At 49.7% G+C, this 17,498-nt stretch overlaps 2 protein-coding genes and 1 pseudogene across 5 annotated transcripts in view; 1 reads left to right on the forward strand and 2 right to left on the reverse strand.

Annotated features, from left to right (window-relative positions):
* The window catches only part of MBLAC1 (metallo-beta-lactamase domain containing 1), a 42,023-nt gene that overhangs the window by 7,808 nt on the left and 16,717 nt on the right, over positions 1-17,498 (forward strand). The gene's annotated exons all lie outside the window — the stretch shown is intronic.
* On the reverse strand, positions 2,022-12,542 carry LOC308628762 (paired immunoglobulin-like type 2 receptor alpha). 2 transcript variants are annotated; one of them, XM_081256027.1, is made up of 7 exons: positions 12,264-12,542; positions 11,562-11,951; positions 7,300-7,479; positions 3,985-4,015; positions 2,900-2,949; positions 2,637-2,668; positions 2,022-2,464 (listed from the first exon to the last, which is right to left on the reverse strand). In XM_081256027.1, exons 1-7 carry the CDS (start codon positions 12,316-12,318, stop codon positions 2,342-2,344), a joined length of 861 nt encoding a protein of 286 aa, XP_081112153.1. In that variant the 5' UTR covers positions 12,319-12,542; the 3' UTR covers positions 2,022-2,341. The 2 variants fall into 2 exon arrangements, with proteins under 2 accessions (XP_081112153.1, XP_081112152.1); XM_081256026.1 differs by having other exon boundaries at positions 2,331-2,464; positions 2,896-2,949.
* On the reverse strand, positions 15,295-16,493 carry LOC308628987 (deoxyuridine 5'-triphosphate nucleotidohydrolase, mitochondrial-like; annotated as a pseudogene). The gene has a single exon. The product of its transcript is annotated as a deoxyuridine 5'-triphosphate nucleotidohydrolase, mitochondrial-like (transcript).

The following is a 17,498-nucleotide window of genomic DNA, read 5'->3' on the forward strand; positions in this document are numbered from 1 at the left end:
TGGTGGTCTCCAGGTCACACAATATGAGGGTGTAGAACTTTGAGACCCTGACTTTATGCCAAGCGGGCAATTTCCTATTAGACTCACCACATTGTCAAAGACTTTGGGGTCTGTATCTTGCTCTTGGCTTCCTGAACACCAAATCTCAAGTTTCTTGAGCTTGGCAAATGCCCTCAAGGGGAAAGCAGTCTTTAGTGTATTACTCTCTGAGTTCCCAGTTTCATTTAGATTTTGCCCTCTGATAACTCCTTTAAAATTTGACAGATTATCAATGCATTTATTTATTTATTTGAAGTAGATAGAATGTGTTTCTTTTTTTAAATTTATTTATTTATCTTTGGCTGCATTGGGTCTTCATTGCTGCACGCAGGCTTTCTCTAGTTGTGGTGAGCAGGGGCTACTCTTTGTTGTGGTGCGCCGGCTTCTCATTATGGTGGCTTCTGTTGTTGCAGAGCACAGGCTCTAGGCATGTGGGCTTCAGTAGTTGTGGCACGTGGGCTCAGTAGTTGTGGTGCACGGGCTTAGTTGCTCCGCAGCATGTGGGATCTTCCCAGACCAGGACACGAACCCGCGTCCCCTGCATCGGCAGGCGGACTCTCAACCACTGTTCCTATTTTTGTCTTACACTTTTTCTGCCTTTTGTGGTCTTAATTGAGCATTTTATATGAATGCAGCATATATTATAGAAACATAATGGTTATTGCATTTATTTGTTCCAGGGACAGGAGAATGGTGAGGAGGCGGGAACTAACATTTATTGACATTTCTGTGGGCTGGCTAGATACATAGTTCTATGATTGTTCCCTTTATTTCCCTTTACTTCTTTCATTATCTCTATGATTGGATATTTGCCATTTTAAAGGTAAGGAGACTGAGGCTCAAAGGTTTTAAAATTTCCTTAAGACCAGTGTCTAGCATGTGGCTGTTCTGTGGCTTAAATCCAGGTCTTTCTGACTCCAAAGCCCCTTTTCTGTCTAATGAAAAACGTCATCTTTTCCGGAGATTGTTTTGGAATTAGAAATCTAGGAATTTGACATGTAAAACTTAAAGACTCTCAGTTTTGTCACTTTTTCATTTAGGCCCCAAGAAAAAATTTAAAGCTCCCCAAAGCAAGGCCCCAGTAAGCAGCTCATCTGAGGAAAAAGAAGCTAGAATACTGCCAGAGGTCCTGACCCCACCAGCTCCTCCCGGGGCCTGTCCCATGGTGGGGAAAGAAGGGCCTGCACCCCAGGAGCCATGGCCTCAGGAGGCTGGAAGTGTCCTCTCTGATGATGGAGCCTCCAGTGACCTGGACCTGGACCAGCTCATGGAGGACGTTGGAGAAGAGCTGGAGCAGAGGGAGGAGCCACAGCACAGAGAGGATGCAGGGGAGCTCGCCGTGTCCTGCTGTGAGGAATAGCTGTGGCCTCGCACCTCCTTTCTGCTCTCTCATCCCTTCTGTGGGAGCAGGAGGCAGAGCCTCTCAGAGGATCCCCGAGAAGCTGATAAATGTTGGGGTTGTTCATTGGCTGTGAGGTTGTTGGCTAAGGTCAGAGTTGTGCAGTTTATGTTAATAAACCAGGTTACTGGTTTAGTTGGTTTGGTTCGTCTCAACCACTTGCTTTCTTTTGGCTTCTCTCCCTCCTCCTCCGTGTCACTGTGGCACATCATGCTTTCTGGTGGGAGGCCTGTCAGTATAGGGATCTGGGAAGGCAATGACACCCGAGTCCTAGGAGAAGGACACTGAGAAGGGCAGGTCTGGGTTCAAATCCTGCCTCAGTCACTTACTAGCTACATGGCCTTAGGAAAAGCACTGTAACCATTCTGGGTCTTGTTATCCTGCCTCAGATGGTACATCCAGTGCCATATAGGGTGGTTGATGATGCTGAAATTAGGCGATGTACGTAAGGCACTAACACAATACATGCTAGTTATCTTCCTAAGGAAAGCAGAATGGTTAAAGTTGGGGGACAAACCTTTGCTTCCAGACTGACTACCAGTGTTTGGGGATTTATTGGTCCCTGGCCTGAGGCGGTCACTGAACAAAGGTACTAGGGGAGGGATCTTGGGTGTGAGCTATCTATTATGGTTAATATATGGCAAGAAGGACAGAAGTGGAAGGTGATGTCAGCTTTCTCCTTACATGCATTCAGCCAAATTGTACAGGGACTTTTATTTTTGTGGTCAAGGGCTAGGAAGTTGAAGAGGGATCTGGAGCAGGTGGCTGTGTGTCTCTCAGGTCCTTGGTGGCCTTCAACATCTGCTGGCTTCTGAGTCATCTGTGTCTGTCCAGGGTGATTATGAGAAACTGAGATCCCTGTGTGCAGCTGACTCTAAGCAGGTCCTCACTCAGTCCCACTCCTTAGGCCTTTAAGACAGAGTATAGGGTCTCTTCCTGGGGGCCCTCTTGGGGAGGTGGGTGGGGAGGCGCTGCTGGTGAGGTCAAGCTGGAGAGGGCGAGGAAGGCATACAAGATGCCATCATCCTGGGGGAGAATGGAAAGGGGAGGGTGTTAGGCAGCAGAGGCGGAGCTGTCCCTTCTCAGAGCCGCAGTCCCACAGCTGATGCCCTGCCAAAACCACAGTCCCCCTGTTCTTCCACCCCACCTTCTCCAAATTTCCCTTTAATTCTTTCAGGCCCTAATCTGAGCTGCTTACCTTGGTGTCCAGCTTGGGGCCTGTATGTTGTCCTAGAAAAAATCAAGATGTGCCAGGGTTAGGTGGCCTGGCAGCAAGGGTAGAGAAGTGGGCAGGGGGCTCCAGTAGTGAGGTCATCTTTAGGTCAGGAACAGGGTCTGGGGGAGGGTGGGTGAGGCGGGGGAGAGAGGAGGATGCTGAGGGCACGTGTGTAGGGAGGGGGTGTGTGGGGGGAAGGACGGCCCAGGTGGAGAGCGGGGATGATGGCGGCAGGACCTACCTTTCTTTATTCCCTGGGTTCTCGTATTTCTCCTCCGGGTTTTGGAAGGATCCCCTGTGTGGGAACAGGAGGGGGGCGATGTGTCAGAGGCTGGGCAGAAAAGAGTTACCACCTGCATCGGACTGGTTCTCTTGGTGGGGGTTCTGTGACCTGCCTGGACACACTCGGAAGATGAAGGCAGAGGATTGAGGCTTTCAGAAGGAGGCCACCTGGATGGGGCTGAGGGGTCATTTGCGGTGTAGCCCTGTCCCTGAGTGCTGACTGAGGTGGATTGTTCTGGAGAAGCGGCTTTACTGCAGGGGCACAGGGAGGAGAAGCAGGAGGGGGAGCTTCTGTTCGCTCTGCCGCAGCACCTCAGTTAAAACTGGAGCCTGAGAATCAGGAAGCTAATCTCAGGTCCCCTGGGCGGTGCTCAGGCCTTGGTCCCTAGAGGAGATGCCATCGCCATGGGGAGGGGTCCGAGGAGGGCAGCTGTCAAGAGTCAGGAGGGAGAGAAAAGAGGGAGGGGCTGAGAGAAGGAAAAGCCTGGAAGTGGAAGGAAAGATGGAGAAAGGAAAGAGGTGGGCCATGAGGAGGGTAAGAGCTCAGGAAAGGAAGAGGAGCTGGGGCCCGAGGAGAGGGAGCCAGGCTGGAAGCCAGGAGGGAAGTTGCTCTGAGAAAAGACAGAGGGCGGAGCAGCTGGAAGTCCCGCGTCACAGGGGAAAAGGACAGATTGGATGAGGGGCATGAAAGAGGACAGAACGTGGAGGTGGTAGGTGTGTTCAGGAAGGACGAGGTGGAGAGAAACCAGGATGAACAGAGGAAAAGGCTGAGAACTGGGGGTGAAGGAGGAAAGAGGCAGCCAGAGAAAGACAAAGGGAGATGTTCTGGGAAAGAATCAGAGAAAGTGCTGGTCCACTGTTCTTGATTTTTTAAAGAGCTGGAGCCTCGGGAAGTGAAGAGCCTGGCCTGTTAGGGGACTTGGGAGGGTGTGGATGGAGAGTCCAGGAGGGGAGGGGCTGTGAAAGGCTCCCCAGTGCTGTTCCCAGAAGGAAACTTCCTGCTTCACAAAACAGCACCCCCCTCCCCCCTTGGAGGAGAAGCGCTCACCTGGCTGGGGTTCTGGCTTTAGTCTGCAGACCTGTAGGGGGACCAACAGTGTGTCAATGTGTCATCCATGGAGGCCTGTCTCCTGCCTGCCTTCTCTGCCCCGTCCCACTGTGAGCTCATCCTTGGAGAGACCAGAGCAGCGAAGCAGCTCGGCTGAAACCCACCTGGGAAGGGCCCGGGACTCTGAGCCTGCACCCAGCAGGCACCCTGAGGCTGCCCACTCCTGTCCTGCCTTGTCCTCAACACACATCAGGAGAGCAGCTCTTCCCTGCACCCTGCACCCCTTCACCTTCTGAACACATTGGACTTGCCCACTTCCCCCAACTCCAGTGACCCCTGCTCCACTCAGCCACACCATGGGCCTTTTTTTTTTTTTTTTAATCACTGGAGCTGAGACCTCTGACCTGGTAAATGCTAGTATCATTGTTATGCTACTACTGTCTTTCCTTCCAGGTCTCTTTTGTCATCATCCCTCTGTACCTGTGCTTAACCTAACTCTTGTCTCTTGATGATCCACTTTCTTTCAGGTTATCCAGGCTCCCTGCTGAGTCCTCTCCTCTCCATCTCTGCCCCCTCACTCGCTCCTTGACCTCCTGTGTTCCCCTATCCTGCCACACTTGCTGACACATCTTCAATCCTGGATGTGTCCTAAGGCAGGGAATGCTATTTGCTTATCCCAATATCCATTTGCTTCTTCTTATTCAGTTACAGAACCTTGATTTTATTTGGAGTGGCAGCATGCCCCCCTACAGGTAGATGTGGGACGTATGTGGGACCTAAATCTCGCCAATATGGTATAAAGGGAAGTTGTGGGTAGGACTTCACAGATGCTCTTTAAAAGGAGAACAGACAGCTGGGGAATTGTCTTTTTGTCCTTTCCTCCTTTATCCCTGATTGGATTCAGAAATAATGGCTGGAGTCCTAGCAGCCATCTTGAACTATGAGGTAAACTTTAGAATAGAAGCCAGGATCCAGGACAGTGAGCAGAAAGGTAGAAGCCTGAGTGCTTATAGGTGGTAGCTTCTGCTCTCTGGCTCCACATCCTTTTATATGAGGGGAAGAAAGTAAACTCTGTGTTATTTAACTTACTGTTCCTTCTGGACTTTGGTGCTAGCAGCTGAACACAACTTCTAACCAGTAATTCCTAAATGTTTCTAAACCTGCATGCTTGAATACTGCTGGGGGGAAACATAATCATGTGCAATGATGCTTGTACAGATTTATGGCTCCTCATCTGAGTTGGTCCTCAAATACCATCTTGCATTTCTTTAGTGACTATGTCACATTTTCTCTTTGTCTCTGACCTTCATCCTCACTCCCAGGACACAACCACTGTGGTTTTTGCTCTGCAGAATTAAAAAACAATTTGTATGTAATTGACTTTATAAATATTTTTATTCATGACTTCTTCATACTTAGGCTGGTCATCTTCAATCCATGGTTGTAAAATAGTTTCACATGCTTTCTACTAGTACTAGGGTTATTTTTTTCCTCATTTATATCTTCAGTTTTGGTGCAAATTATGAGATAGGGAGATAACATTATTCTTTCTCAGCTGCTACTCCATTGTTCCAGGACCATGTATTGAACTATTTATCCTTCCCCCTAGATTAGAAATGCTTCCTTTTAACCTACTAAATTCCGTCATATATTTGGATCTGTTTTCATCCTGCTTGTATTTGATTTTTCACTTTTATTCCATCTGTTTATCTATCATATGCCAGAATTACATCATTTTAATTATTGTAACTTATTAATTATAAGTCCTCATGCTCATATAGTGCTTATTCTGCACCAGGATCTATTCTAAATGCCTTTTGTTTGTCATGACAACCCCAGGGAAATACTATTTTTATTCCCATTTTACCTATGAGTAAGTTGGGGCTCAGAGCAGTAGTATCATAGTGCCAGAGTTTACCCAGCCAGGGTGTGAAGCAGGTGTGTGAATCCGGCTGCAGGCATGCTGGATTCTATGCTTTTCAACCTATGAGCTTTAATATTTCACAGGGCTCATCTCGCATTGCAAATTTTTAAAAAATTATTTCAAATCAGTTTTGGTGGGTGTTGTGGCATAAATAATTAATTCCTCTAGCCCTGTTGTCTCTTTCATCTGTGAATGCATACATCCAAATTTCTGATGGGCATCTCTACTCACATGCCACACAAGTATAAACTATTCCAAATTCAGGAATCATCCTTCTCTCCCAATCATGGTCCTTGACCTCCTATGCCCCCTATTTTACTTGGGTTCACCATGGCCTCACGCACCCAAGTTGGAAACATGGGACTAAGCCCTGCTCCCTCATCCTTCTATCAATCCAATCACCAAGTCCTACTGGTTTCCCCTCTTAAACTTTTTCAGGATCTGGCCCTCTCCCTCCATCCACGCTGCCATGGCATTAGAGTGACCCCAGCCTGGCCCACCTCCGGCCCCTCTACTGCGCAGACTGTGTATCTGCAAGGCCAAGCTGAGGTTGCCACTTTGCTGCTTCACTTTGCCTCTGGGATCAGAGGCTCTGGGGTGTGATTTCCAAGGTCATCTTCTCTCATCTCCTGCCTCCTCCACAGCCCTGAGCTACTTAGAGTTCCCAGAATGGTTTCCTTCCCCCACAAGTACAGTGACCTCTACAGCACCCTCACCACTTGCCTGGCTAATTCTTTCTTATTTTTTGAGACTTTTTGCAGGAGTCACTTCCTCTGGGAAGTCCTCCTTGATTACCCCTCCTTCCTCCCAACCTAGCTCTTCATAAGTGGGTCAGTTAGCCCTTGAGGCAACTGTCCTCCCCATATCCTCCTATCCCCCAGTTCCTTGAAAGCAGGGCCTGTGCTTTATTTACTTTTGCATCTCCATTTACAAGCCAGGCCCTGGGAAATAGGTGTCCAACCAGTGCTTGCTGAGCAGAGCCAACTTCCTGTTCTTTCTGCTCTCACCTTCCTTCTCCCAGGGCAGAGCGTCCCTCCCATGAACCAAAAGCGAGGACTGAGAAATTGTTAAGTCAAGCATCCAGAACTGGAAAGTGATCAGGTTTATGAAGAGGGATTGGGCTGGAGCGGTGGTTCCCGAACTCGATGACACACAAATACCACCTGAGCAGATCATTAAAAATGAAGATTCCCAAGCCCAGACCTCAGGCCCATCAGGGATCTGCATTTTGTTTGTTTTTTTCTTTTGTTTGTTTGTTTTGTTTTCATTTTTATGGTCTTATGTGGGATCTGCACTTTTAATGGGCACCTGGATCATTCTGATGCAGGAGGGTTCTGAGAAACACCTAGTTGGGAATGCTGGGGAGAGGTTGGAGGTCCCAGACCACTTACCTTTGCTTCTCTTCCACCTGAGGTACACGATCAATCCCAAAATCGCGATTTTGAGCATAGCGCTGGCCGATGACAACTCAACTGTAGTTTCCATACTTAGGGACCACAACTCTGAACTCTTTTTGCCATCTGGGACCCTGATGCTAGGCGTAGTGGGGCCCAGGGTGGTTGGCTTAGCAGCTGGGAAGACATAAGAAATATGCAAATTCATCACTAAAGGGCTGGAGGTATCTGAGTGAAGCTGTCACATCTTGTTCCCTAGTTTGGGGAATGTGGAGGTGTGGGGAGCAAGTCTCTGAAGCTCTCACAGGGAGGGGAGTAACAAGGGCAGATGCTGGAAGCTCTGAATCCTCATCCCTCTGTTTAAATCCTGACCCTACCACTGACCAGTGCTGTGATCTCAGAACCTTATTTGATCACCCACCCATAGGTGAACTAAATCACAGGATTAAAAAAAATGTGTTTTTTTTGTGGTAAAAGACACATAACATGAAAGTTACTATTTTAATCATATTTAACTCTACAGTTCAGTGGCATTAAGTACATTCACACTGTTGTACAACTCTCACCACCATCCATCTCCCGAATTTTTCACCTTTCTAAACTGAGACTCTGTCCCATTTAAATACTAACTCCCCATCCCCTTTCCCCCAGCCTGGCATCCACCAATCTGCTTTCTGACTCTATGAATATGACTGTTCCAAGTACCTCCTATAAGTCGAATCAAACAGTATTTGTCTGCACCTAATGTATATTGGAATGCGTTTCTAAGGTTAACTTATTAAGTCCTACAAACAGATTGCACCTCTTTTAATAGACCATTAAAAGATTACTTAATACCCAGCCAAAAGGAAAAAAACCCAAATTCCAATAAAGTCTTCGGGTTAGTGTGGACCGAATTCACTGTCCACTCTTATTAGAAATTAATAATAAAAGTGTAAATACTGTCCCTCAACTAAGATTTTATAATTTAAAAATTACTTAATCAAAGAAAAATTACTTAATTATACTAACATGTCATATAAAATAAAAGTGATAGGAACGCAGGTTAAAAACCCTACAAAACTAAAGCTACATTCAAAGTTGAATTCACAGTATTGAAAACTTTCATTATTTTAAATGTGAAGATTTTTTTTTTTTTTTTTTTTGCGGTACGCGGGCCTCTCACTGTTGTGGCCTCTCCCGTTGCGAAGCACAGGCTCCGGACGCGCAGGCTCAGCGGCCATGGCTCACGGGCCCAGCCGCTCCGCGGTATGTGGGATCTTCCCGGACCAGGACACGAACCCGCGTCCCCTGCATCGGCAGGCGGACTCTCAACCACTGCGCCACCAGGGAAGCCCTGAAGATATTTTTTAAATGAGTGAAAGATTCAGTATCCAAAACAGAGAGGAGTTTCTAAGGAAACTCATAGTTTTCATAGAAAGTAATGAAAACCTAGATAGGATACATTTTTAAGGAAACAGAACAGCAGAAGGACTCAAAAATTAAGGACGTGGTTATTTAGGGAAAAACAAATAAGAAAACAGACAAGACTCTTGCAAGCCTAATAGTGACAAAGAGTCTGTTGAAATCATGAGTGCATGTGTGCTCAATTATAGGTTGAGAAATCTAAAAACCTTTGTGAAGTGGATGATTTTCTGAGACAAAGAAAATTTTTAAAGAATTAATTTAAGAAACAGTAAACTTTAATGGATAGACAAAGAAGAAATTGAGAAGAGTATTAAAGAACTACCTTTCATAGAGATTTCAAGCTCAGAAGGTTTAATGGATAAATTCTTGTGAAAATTTAAGGAGTAGATAATTCCCAGACAGAAGGTTCCAGAACATAGAAATATGGAAAATAATGCAATTCTAATTCATTTTGTAAAACAGTAACATAAACCTTATGCTAGGGACTTCCCTGGTGGCGTAGTAGTTAAAAATCCTCCTGCCAATGCAGGGGACATGGGTTCGATCCCTGGTCCAGGAAGAACCCACATGTCACGGAGCAACTAAGCCCCTGTGCCACAACTACTGAGCCCACACACCGCAACTACTGAAGCCTGTGCGCTTCCAGCCCGCGCTCCACAACAAGAGAAGCCACCACAATGAGTAGCCCGCTCACCGCAACTAGAGAAAGCCTGCGTGCAGCAACGAAGACCCAACACAGCCAAAAAACAAAAAACCTTATGCTAATCTCCAATCATAATCTGGATTGCTTCCATACCCACCTTCAGGGATATTAGGGGTTGCCATTCCTGACCCTTTTTCCAGTGTAAATCACCTTCCTTCTGGGTGTCCCCACTGGTGGCTTAGTGTTTAACCACTCTGATCTCCTGAGCCAGTTACATTCATCTATCTGTTTCCAGCATCCAAAATTTTGGTTTTGTCCTCCTAGCTCACAATTTTTTTGTCCTTGTTGGTTTTTGTCTTTAAAATTCCCTTTGCTGTCATTTTAGTAGATTTTGGGAGGGAGTGGAGGTAAACATGTGCATACAACCCAGCATCTTGGCCAGAATTTATGCTTTACTTTTACAATGAAAAGTATAAAAAGTAAACATTCAAAAGATAATGTTGTACATTAATAATAAAAATAAAGAATGGAGAGGAAATTAGGGAATTAGAAAAGGAAGAAGAGGGATCTAAGGAGACCAAAAATCTGTCAGAAAAGGTCATTTAAGGTAGCGGTCCCCAACCTATTTGGCACCAGGGACTGATTTTGTGGAAGACAATTTTTCCTCGGAAGCGGGGAGGGATGGTCCAGTTGGTAATGTGAGCGACGGGGAGCGATGGGGGAGGCAGATGACACTTCGCCCGCTCGACCGCTGCTCACTTCGGGCTGTGCAGCCCGGTTCCTAACAGGCTGCAGACCCCTGATTTAAGGGAATATGGAGGAGGTGCAGGAAATATTAATCCAAGGCTGTCTTGCTTAATTCAGATTGTGAGTCACTATCTGTTTGCTCTTAAACGAGCATAGTGGTCAAGAAGGGGCAGTGGTTTTCCAAGAGGAGAGACAGGGAGAGTGTCTTTCCGGCCAAGAGCAGTAATCCATCATGGACAGTGTTTAGAACTGCCAGCACAAGTGTTTATAAAGAGCAAACTGTCTTAGTCAATTATTAGTTTTCTAAAAAATTACAGACGACAACACCCTTATTGTCATTTCCTGTCAGAGAGAACCCCCTCCCCGCTGCTCTGGAGACAGATACACTGAGGTGCAAGTTCCGATGCCCCACTGAGTGACAGACGGAGATCTGTTACTGCAACGTGTCCATTATTAGGTTAAAAAGAGGTCAAGACACCAAGATGATGAGGTCAGTAGGTGAGGCCGAGCAGCTCATGGTTAAGGAGGGAGGCTCTGGGGTTAAACCGGGGTCAAACCCCACCTGCACCAGGAGTGACTTCGGGCAGGTGTTTGCTGTGCGAGCCTCGGTCTCCCTTCCTGTAACAGGAGGATGGCAGAAGGGCCGACTGTTACCGGGGTCGTGGGGAAGGTTAGCTGGGGTTCAGCTGGGGTGATGCTGCCAAGGTGTCCAGCCGGGACGCAGGACACAGTCAGCGGGAGCTGCCGTTACCGCTGCTGCTGCCTCGTCATGACCAGGACAGAGGAGCAAGATCAGGGTGGACAACGGGGACAGTGTGACTAGAACCACACAGGGAGAGGTGGAGGGGAGGCAAGGAGGTAAAGAGGGTGGAAGCGGGGAAGAGGAGATGGGAAAGAGATGGGATGGGGGTGGGAGCGTTGAGGGCCACGTTCTGGGGAGCAGAGCAGCAGAAGGAAGGGGGAGATGGGAAACAGGTGATGGGGACACGGGACGCCTCGGGCCACCATTGGTGGCCACCACACACCTACTGTGTGTGTGGGCTGAGCTCATGGCCGTGGGGAGACAGACATGGGGTAGCCGAGCCTCCACACATGGACACGTGACAAAGGGGAGGCGGCCACATCCCAAAGATGTCAAGTCACCTGGAGGACATGGGGTGAGGGCAGGGGAGGGTGCAGCCCCAGCTTGGAGCAAGAAAGGAGAAGAGCTGGGAGCCCAGAGGGCGGAGGCCTGAGGATGAGGGAGGACGCTGGATCTGGAGGGCAGAGAGGAGGATGGGCAAGGGAGGCAGCCCAGGGCTGGGCAAGATTAAGGTGAAAAGGGGTTGAGAGAGGCCTGGGGAGGAGTAGAGGGGGCAGGGAGAGGAGTTAGAGAGAAGAGAGGAAGAGGGGGCCTGGGCCAGGCCTGGGAGACAAGACCCCAGTGGCCTCCAAGAGCCTCAGGCAGGACAGCTGGACTCACTGGGGGTGATGGTGAGTGTGGTTCCCTCGACGGACTGCCACATCCGCTTGCCTTGTCTCAGTGTGCGCACCTCCACCCGGCAGAAGTATGTAGACTCATCCTCCCTCCGCAGTTTCGAGATCTGGAGGGAGCCGTTCTTCCCACCCTTTTTCCAGTTCAGGAGGAGCCGGTCCTTGAAATCCTTATGGATGAACAGCGGGGTCGTGTTGTAGATGAACTCCCCATGGAAGTGTTTCCATCTCCAGGATAGTCTCACGTTGGGAACCTTGTCTAATTCCCAGGAGTAACAGAAGGAGAAGGGGATGTGGATGGAGCCATCCTTGGAGGCTGAGAGTTTCTTTGGTTGGTTTATCTCAAAGTCAGTGTTTGGATTGGGTTCTGCCAAGTGACCTAGAGGAGAGAGGGAGAGGGAGAGACTTTGAAGGTGACCCCAGACCGTCAGCCACCCTCACCTACAGGGGGATGTGTGACAGGTGGTAGGACTGGCCCTCTGGCCTGGGTGAGCCCCTCTCCAGGCTTGGGGCGGGGAGGAGGGTGCGGGGTTGGGGGGACCCGGCACTGTGGGACCAGCTCTTTGTTTGTTGGGGGTGAGAGGCCTGGCCGGCTACCCCAGGGGACACTTCTACAGACACCCAGCCATAGCCCCTCCCCTGGGGGTGGTCCCTGCGGCCCTGGGCAGACAGGACAGTCCCGGCCTCTCACCTGCCTGCAGAGATGCCAGGGGCAGCAGCAGGGGCAACAGCAGGGGCAGACCCATGGCCTTGCCCTCCTCCCGGGATGAGAAGACAAGCAGAGCCTTCAAGGCCAGAGGGGAGGCCTGTGGAGGGGCCGCCTGTGGGGAGTCTCAGCACCAGGAGAGCGAGGACCAGGCTCCTTCAGAGGACTGAGGAGGGTAGGGGCCTTCCCCAAACCTGCCCACCCCTGCCGTGACTGGCAGTTCCTTTATCAATCTGGCTTCTTTTCCTATATTGCAAAAGGGCCTCTCTGTGGTCAGTGCAAAGGGAACCATGACCTAGGGCTCCCTGCCCTCCTCTGCACACTGAGGGGCTGGTCCTGACCTGGGCCAGCTGGGGCCTCTCCTCTCTCCCTCAGCTCCCTGCCTCTGCCACCCACTTGGCATCTCCTTAGGAGTCAGTCTCTGTGTCTCTCTGTGTGTCTTTCTCTCTCCTTTTCTCTGCTTCTCTGAGTGTCTCTCTCCTCCCAGGGAAAGGGGCGACAGCAGGACCAGTTCAGGCTCCTTCAGGGAGAGGTCCACGGCCCTGAGTCCCTGCCCAGCTACAGCCCCTTAGAGAGAAGGAGGAGGAGGGAGCTGCTGGTGCTCAAGCCTCAGCCCCCAGCGCAGGCACCAGGGGCACCCAGCATGCTGGTGGTCTCTCTCTGCAGGTAGGGGACACTGCAGTGTCCGCGTCAGTCTCCAGGCAGAACCAAGGCCCACCAGGCCCCTCCCGCCCTGCTCTGCTCCCTGCAGTCTCTCACCCTCCCTGAGGTGAGGAGGTGAGGGTGGGCGCAGGTTCCTACCTACCCAGAGGGTGGGCCTTCTGGAGGCCACGCCTCCACCCAGGGATGCAGGACTGCATCCGCAGGGCCCTCTGTCCCCACACTCTACAAGGAGGACACCGGGGCTCAGACACGCCCTGCCCCACGCCCAGGACTCTGAGGTGGCGGGTCCAGGACTTCAACTCCAGTGTTTCTGAGCCCACAGAGCCTCCTGCTCCTCTGGATGCTTCCTCCTGGCTGCGCCACAGAATCTCTGGGCCTCACCCTGTGAGTGCAGAGCTCTGGGGGCTGAGCCCGGAGGCTGTATTTAATAACGCTTCTCAGGGGGTTCCAACAGTACCTGGGCGACCCAGGCTCATCAGGAGCCTTCCCTGGACAGAGGGGATGAAGGTCAGAGCAGTCATGATCCATCCTGGTGACAGTCCCTGGGACCCTCTCTGATGGAGGCCCTGCCCGCCTGTGACTGGTGGTGGGCGGGGTGAGAGACTGGGGGCTGGGAACTTTGGTGGCCCCCCAGGGCTGGCTGGGATGGAGGCTCTGCTCACCTGCTCTCCAGGATGGCGTTGGCATTGGTTCACAGAATGGACCATGGGGGTGGGAGGACATGATTTGAACTTCCTTTTTCCTTTTCTCAGTTTTTTTCCCAATCCTAATAGAGTTTTTGCACAGTTCTCTCATGGCCAGCCAGGTAGTCCTGGCTTTCTCTATGTGCCTGCACTTATAGGCCGCAGAGGACAGATTCTGCCCTTTCATGGAACCCTGTTGTCTGAGTCAAGCCCTAAACCTGCGTTTTCTCATTTTCAACTTTACAACATTCTGTGGTGATGTATCCTTATGTCCATTTTACCCAGGAAGAAACTGAGGCCCAGAGCCTTAATGTCATGGAGAGTCCCAAACTCCCCCATTCCTGTTGGGGGAAGGGAGGATGAACTCCTGTCACCAATTCAGCCCAAGCGTCTTCCACAGTCCACAGGGAGGTGACCTCACTTACTCTGGTTCCCTCCAGGTCTGGATTTGGACCGCACTCAGGTCTGTCTGCCTCGTGAGCTTGGCGCTTACCCAAGATTGCCCCTCCCCCACCAACCACCCCCATTAACCTCCCTCACTTCCCCTTCCTTCCACAGCCCATCCTGGAGGGTCATTCACTGTGCTTCATTCAGCTGGCCACTTCTCAGGGTCTGGGGAAACAAAGGCAGGAGGGATGTGAGTGTGGCCCCTGAGGTGAGGCAGGACACACGAGGCAAAGAAAAGAGCACAGGGAAGGGGGAGGGACGAAGGGCAAGGTCTTGGTCTCTGCTCTTTCCCATGGGCTGTCCATGGGCCTCTGCTGACATCAGCACTCTGTTTACTTCCTCTTGTTTTCCAGACAGGGAGGGGCCTAGAGAAGGCTTCTCCTGCCCTGGTGGGTGCAAGCGTGCAGTGAGCCCTCCAGGAACTAGAGTCCAGCTGGGAAGGGAAGACTCTCAGCTTACTTCACTATGTGAAGCAAGTAGAGGGAGACCCAGGCCCCATAAAGTTGAAACAGGCAGGGATGATATCTCCCACTTCCTGTGTGTCAGGTGCTTTGCACTCGTGTTGGCCATGTTTTCTTATTTGCTGTATTCTTGATGCTCTGACATCTGGGGCTTCACTGACCAGGGAGAGACTGTCCCTCCCAGGGCTGCCATTTCTTAGAAGAGCAGTGGACGTGCCCAGGAGCTCGCCTGTCATATGCAAACCAACCAGTCCAGAGCCCACACTCCCCACCACCTCCTCCATCTGGCTCTTATGCTCCAGGAGGCCCATGTTCTTCTGCCGTATTCATCCCAGGGCCAGGTACCAGGCAACTAGGGACAGCCCCTAATCCCCAGAGCCCGCAGACATTATTCATACCAGCTGATCCTAAACCTGCCTGCTCTCCCTTGCCTTGTCTTTCTCACAGAACCTACAACAAAGGCTCCTGCCCATGTTTCCCCCTCCCTCCCTCTGCCTCCTGACTGACCCTGGTGCCTCCCTGCATGGCCCTGCGTGGAGTGCTGGGCATCTTGTTTTTATGGTTTTGTGAATATAAACTGCTTCCTTCATAATAGCCAATTTTGTGTCTGTGTGTCTCACCATACTTGAATAAAACAAATCCAGGCCATATATATATCTTTGTTGCTTATCTATTTTATACCTAGTTTATATCTCTTAATCCCTTAACTATGATTTCTTTTAAGCAAAGTCTTTATTTTCAAGGAAAAAGTACATTTTCTCATTTTCTGTTCTTGGCATAAATCTTAATTATTTCCAGTGAAACCAAAACCTCCTGAACCACTTTCAGTGTCATCTAAGACTTGAACTTCCTGTATTTCTGGGTAAAATATCTGTTCACAAATGAGCGGAGAAATTCAATCACCCTTTTTGACTTCAGACTTTTCTTTGCCAAAATTAAACAGTACAGCACCAACATTTCCTCTATAATCTTCATCTATGACACCAGCTCCTACATCTATGAAGGAAGAGCTATCTGAATGTCTGTTTTCACAGGGGCTTTCTCTGTAGGTAGTACATGTAATCATAGGCACTGTACAGGTCATAGCCCGTGGCGTGCTTGGACCCCTTGGTTGGCGTGGTGGCGTGCTCTGAAAGCTGGGCAAAGCGGAGCTGCATGCCGCCCTCCTCCGCAGGCCAGGCCCATTTGCTGGGGGAGATGACTTGTGTCTCTTGAGAGCAGGGCATGGCAGGGCAGAATGTCTTAATTATGTTTTATCACATACATTTGTTTGTGTCTTTTTTAAGATTCCACATATAAGTGATAACACAGAGTATTTGTCTTTCTCTGTCTGACATTTCATTGAGCGTAATACTCTCTAGGTCTATCCACACCGTTGCAAACTGCAGAATTTCATTCTTTATATGGCTGAGTAATATTCCATTATACACACACACACACACACACACACACACACACACACCACATCTTCTTTATCTGTTCATCTGTTGATAGACACTTGGGTTGCTTCCATGTCTTGGCTATTATGAATATTGCTGCTATGAACATTGGGGTGCATGTATCTTTTCAAGTTAGTGTTTTCATTTTCATGGATATGTACCCATGAGTGGAATTGCTGGATCACATGGTAGTTATTTTTAGTTTTTTGAGGAACCCCACACTGTTTTCCATAGTGGCTGCACCAATTTACCAAATCCAGGTTATGTTTTAAAATAGCTCTTAACTCTCCCAACAACCCCAGGAGGTAGGCAGGGTTTATTTTGATCCTCATTTTTATGCAGGAAGAAACTCAGGTCCCAAGTGAGATTAAACTGAGGTCACATCGCATGTAAATGTCCGCTGCAGCGTTGGGTCTGAGCCCAGAGCCCGTGCTCCCTACCACTTCCCCACGCAGTGACGAAGGTCAACAGCCCTCTGGCCCCATTAACAATCAATGCTTCCCTTTTCTGTGTTGTCTTCCTGCTACACAGGGAGAAGCTTGAGGACTGACTGGGACACTGGCGCAGGGGGTGTTGGGTCCTTGTCAGGTGGCACAGTGAGTGGGGCAGTCAGTGCTGACTGAATGTTTATGGAAGAAGGAGAGATCTTTAAAAGATGGGTATCTGTGTGACGATCCATGTAGCTTTCCAGGCCGTGTGCAGGGTCCTCAGTGTTACCTCATCCTGTCCTCACTGGGACCCTCCAAGGGAGGTACTGTTATTACCCCCACTTTACAGATGAGAAACCCGAAGTTCAGGGAAGGGAAGTCATCCACCCCACAGTCGACTCCAGAGCCTGTGTCTGTAGTTCCTGCTTCTGTCATATTCACAAGTTTCATCTTTGTGGGACTGAGACTTCCTCTCTTGTCAGCCTCCTTTTCATGCCACCAGGATGCATTTCAGCTCCTGGTCAATCTGACAAATGCTGATTGGGCTTCTAGGAGATGAGAGCAGAGGGATGAGAACTGGGGATCAAAGGTTGACCCCTGACCTTGCTGAGCTCCCAGGCTGGGAGAAGTGAAGGATACCCAGAAGAATGGGACCAGGAGATCATTGTCTGCACTTCCCCTCAGAGCAGTGTGCTGGTAAGTGTTCACCAAACCATCTCCAGAAAAGGAGTCCTGATTTGTAGGCTTTTCCAATTTCCAAGTGTCAAGTTAACTATTGTAGGGACTGACTGTTTGTGTGCCCCTCTCACCCCATATCCATATGTTGAAGCCCTAACCCCCAGTGTGGCTGTATTTGGAGATGCGCCCCTAAGGAAATGCTTAATGTTGAATGAGGTCATGAGGAGGGGACCCTGGCCCAATAGGAGTAATGTCCTCATGAGAAGTGACCCCAGAGTGCCCTCTCTGCCTCCTCCACGAGTCTGCACTCGGAGGCCATTGTGAACACAGGGCAAGAAGGCAGCCGCCTACAAGCCAAGGGGAAGAGGCCTCAGAGTGAAACCTACCTTGTCAGCACCTGGATCTTGGGCTTCCCACCCTC

The sequence above is a fragment of the Mesoplodon bidens genome (assembly GCF_964165515.1).
Source record: "Mesoplodon bidens genome assembly, chromosome: 15".
NCBI lineage: Eukaryota > Metazoa > Chordata > Mammalia > Artiodactyla > Ziphiidae > Mesoplodon > Mesoplodon bidens.

Coding starts and splice junctions, on each gene's coding strand:
- LOC308628762 (XM_081256027.1), bottom strand. CDS start 12,318: ATGGGTCTGCCCCTGCTGTTGCCCCTGCTGCTGCCCCTGGCATCTCTG. Junction 4,016..7,299: donor CAGGTGGAAGAGAAGCAAAG/GTAAGTGGTCTG, acceptor GTCCCCCTACAG/GTCTGCAGACTAAAGCCAGA. Junction 2,950..3,984: donor AAAGCCAGAACCCCAGCCAG/GTGAGCGCTTCT, acceptor GTTCCCACACAG/GGGATCCTTCCAAAACCCGG.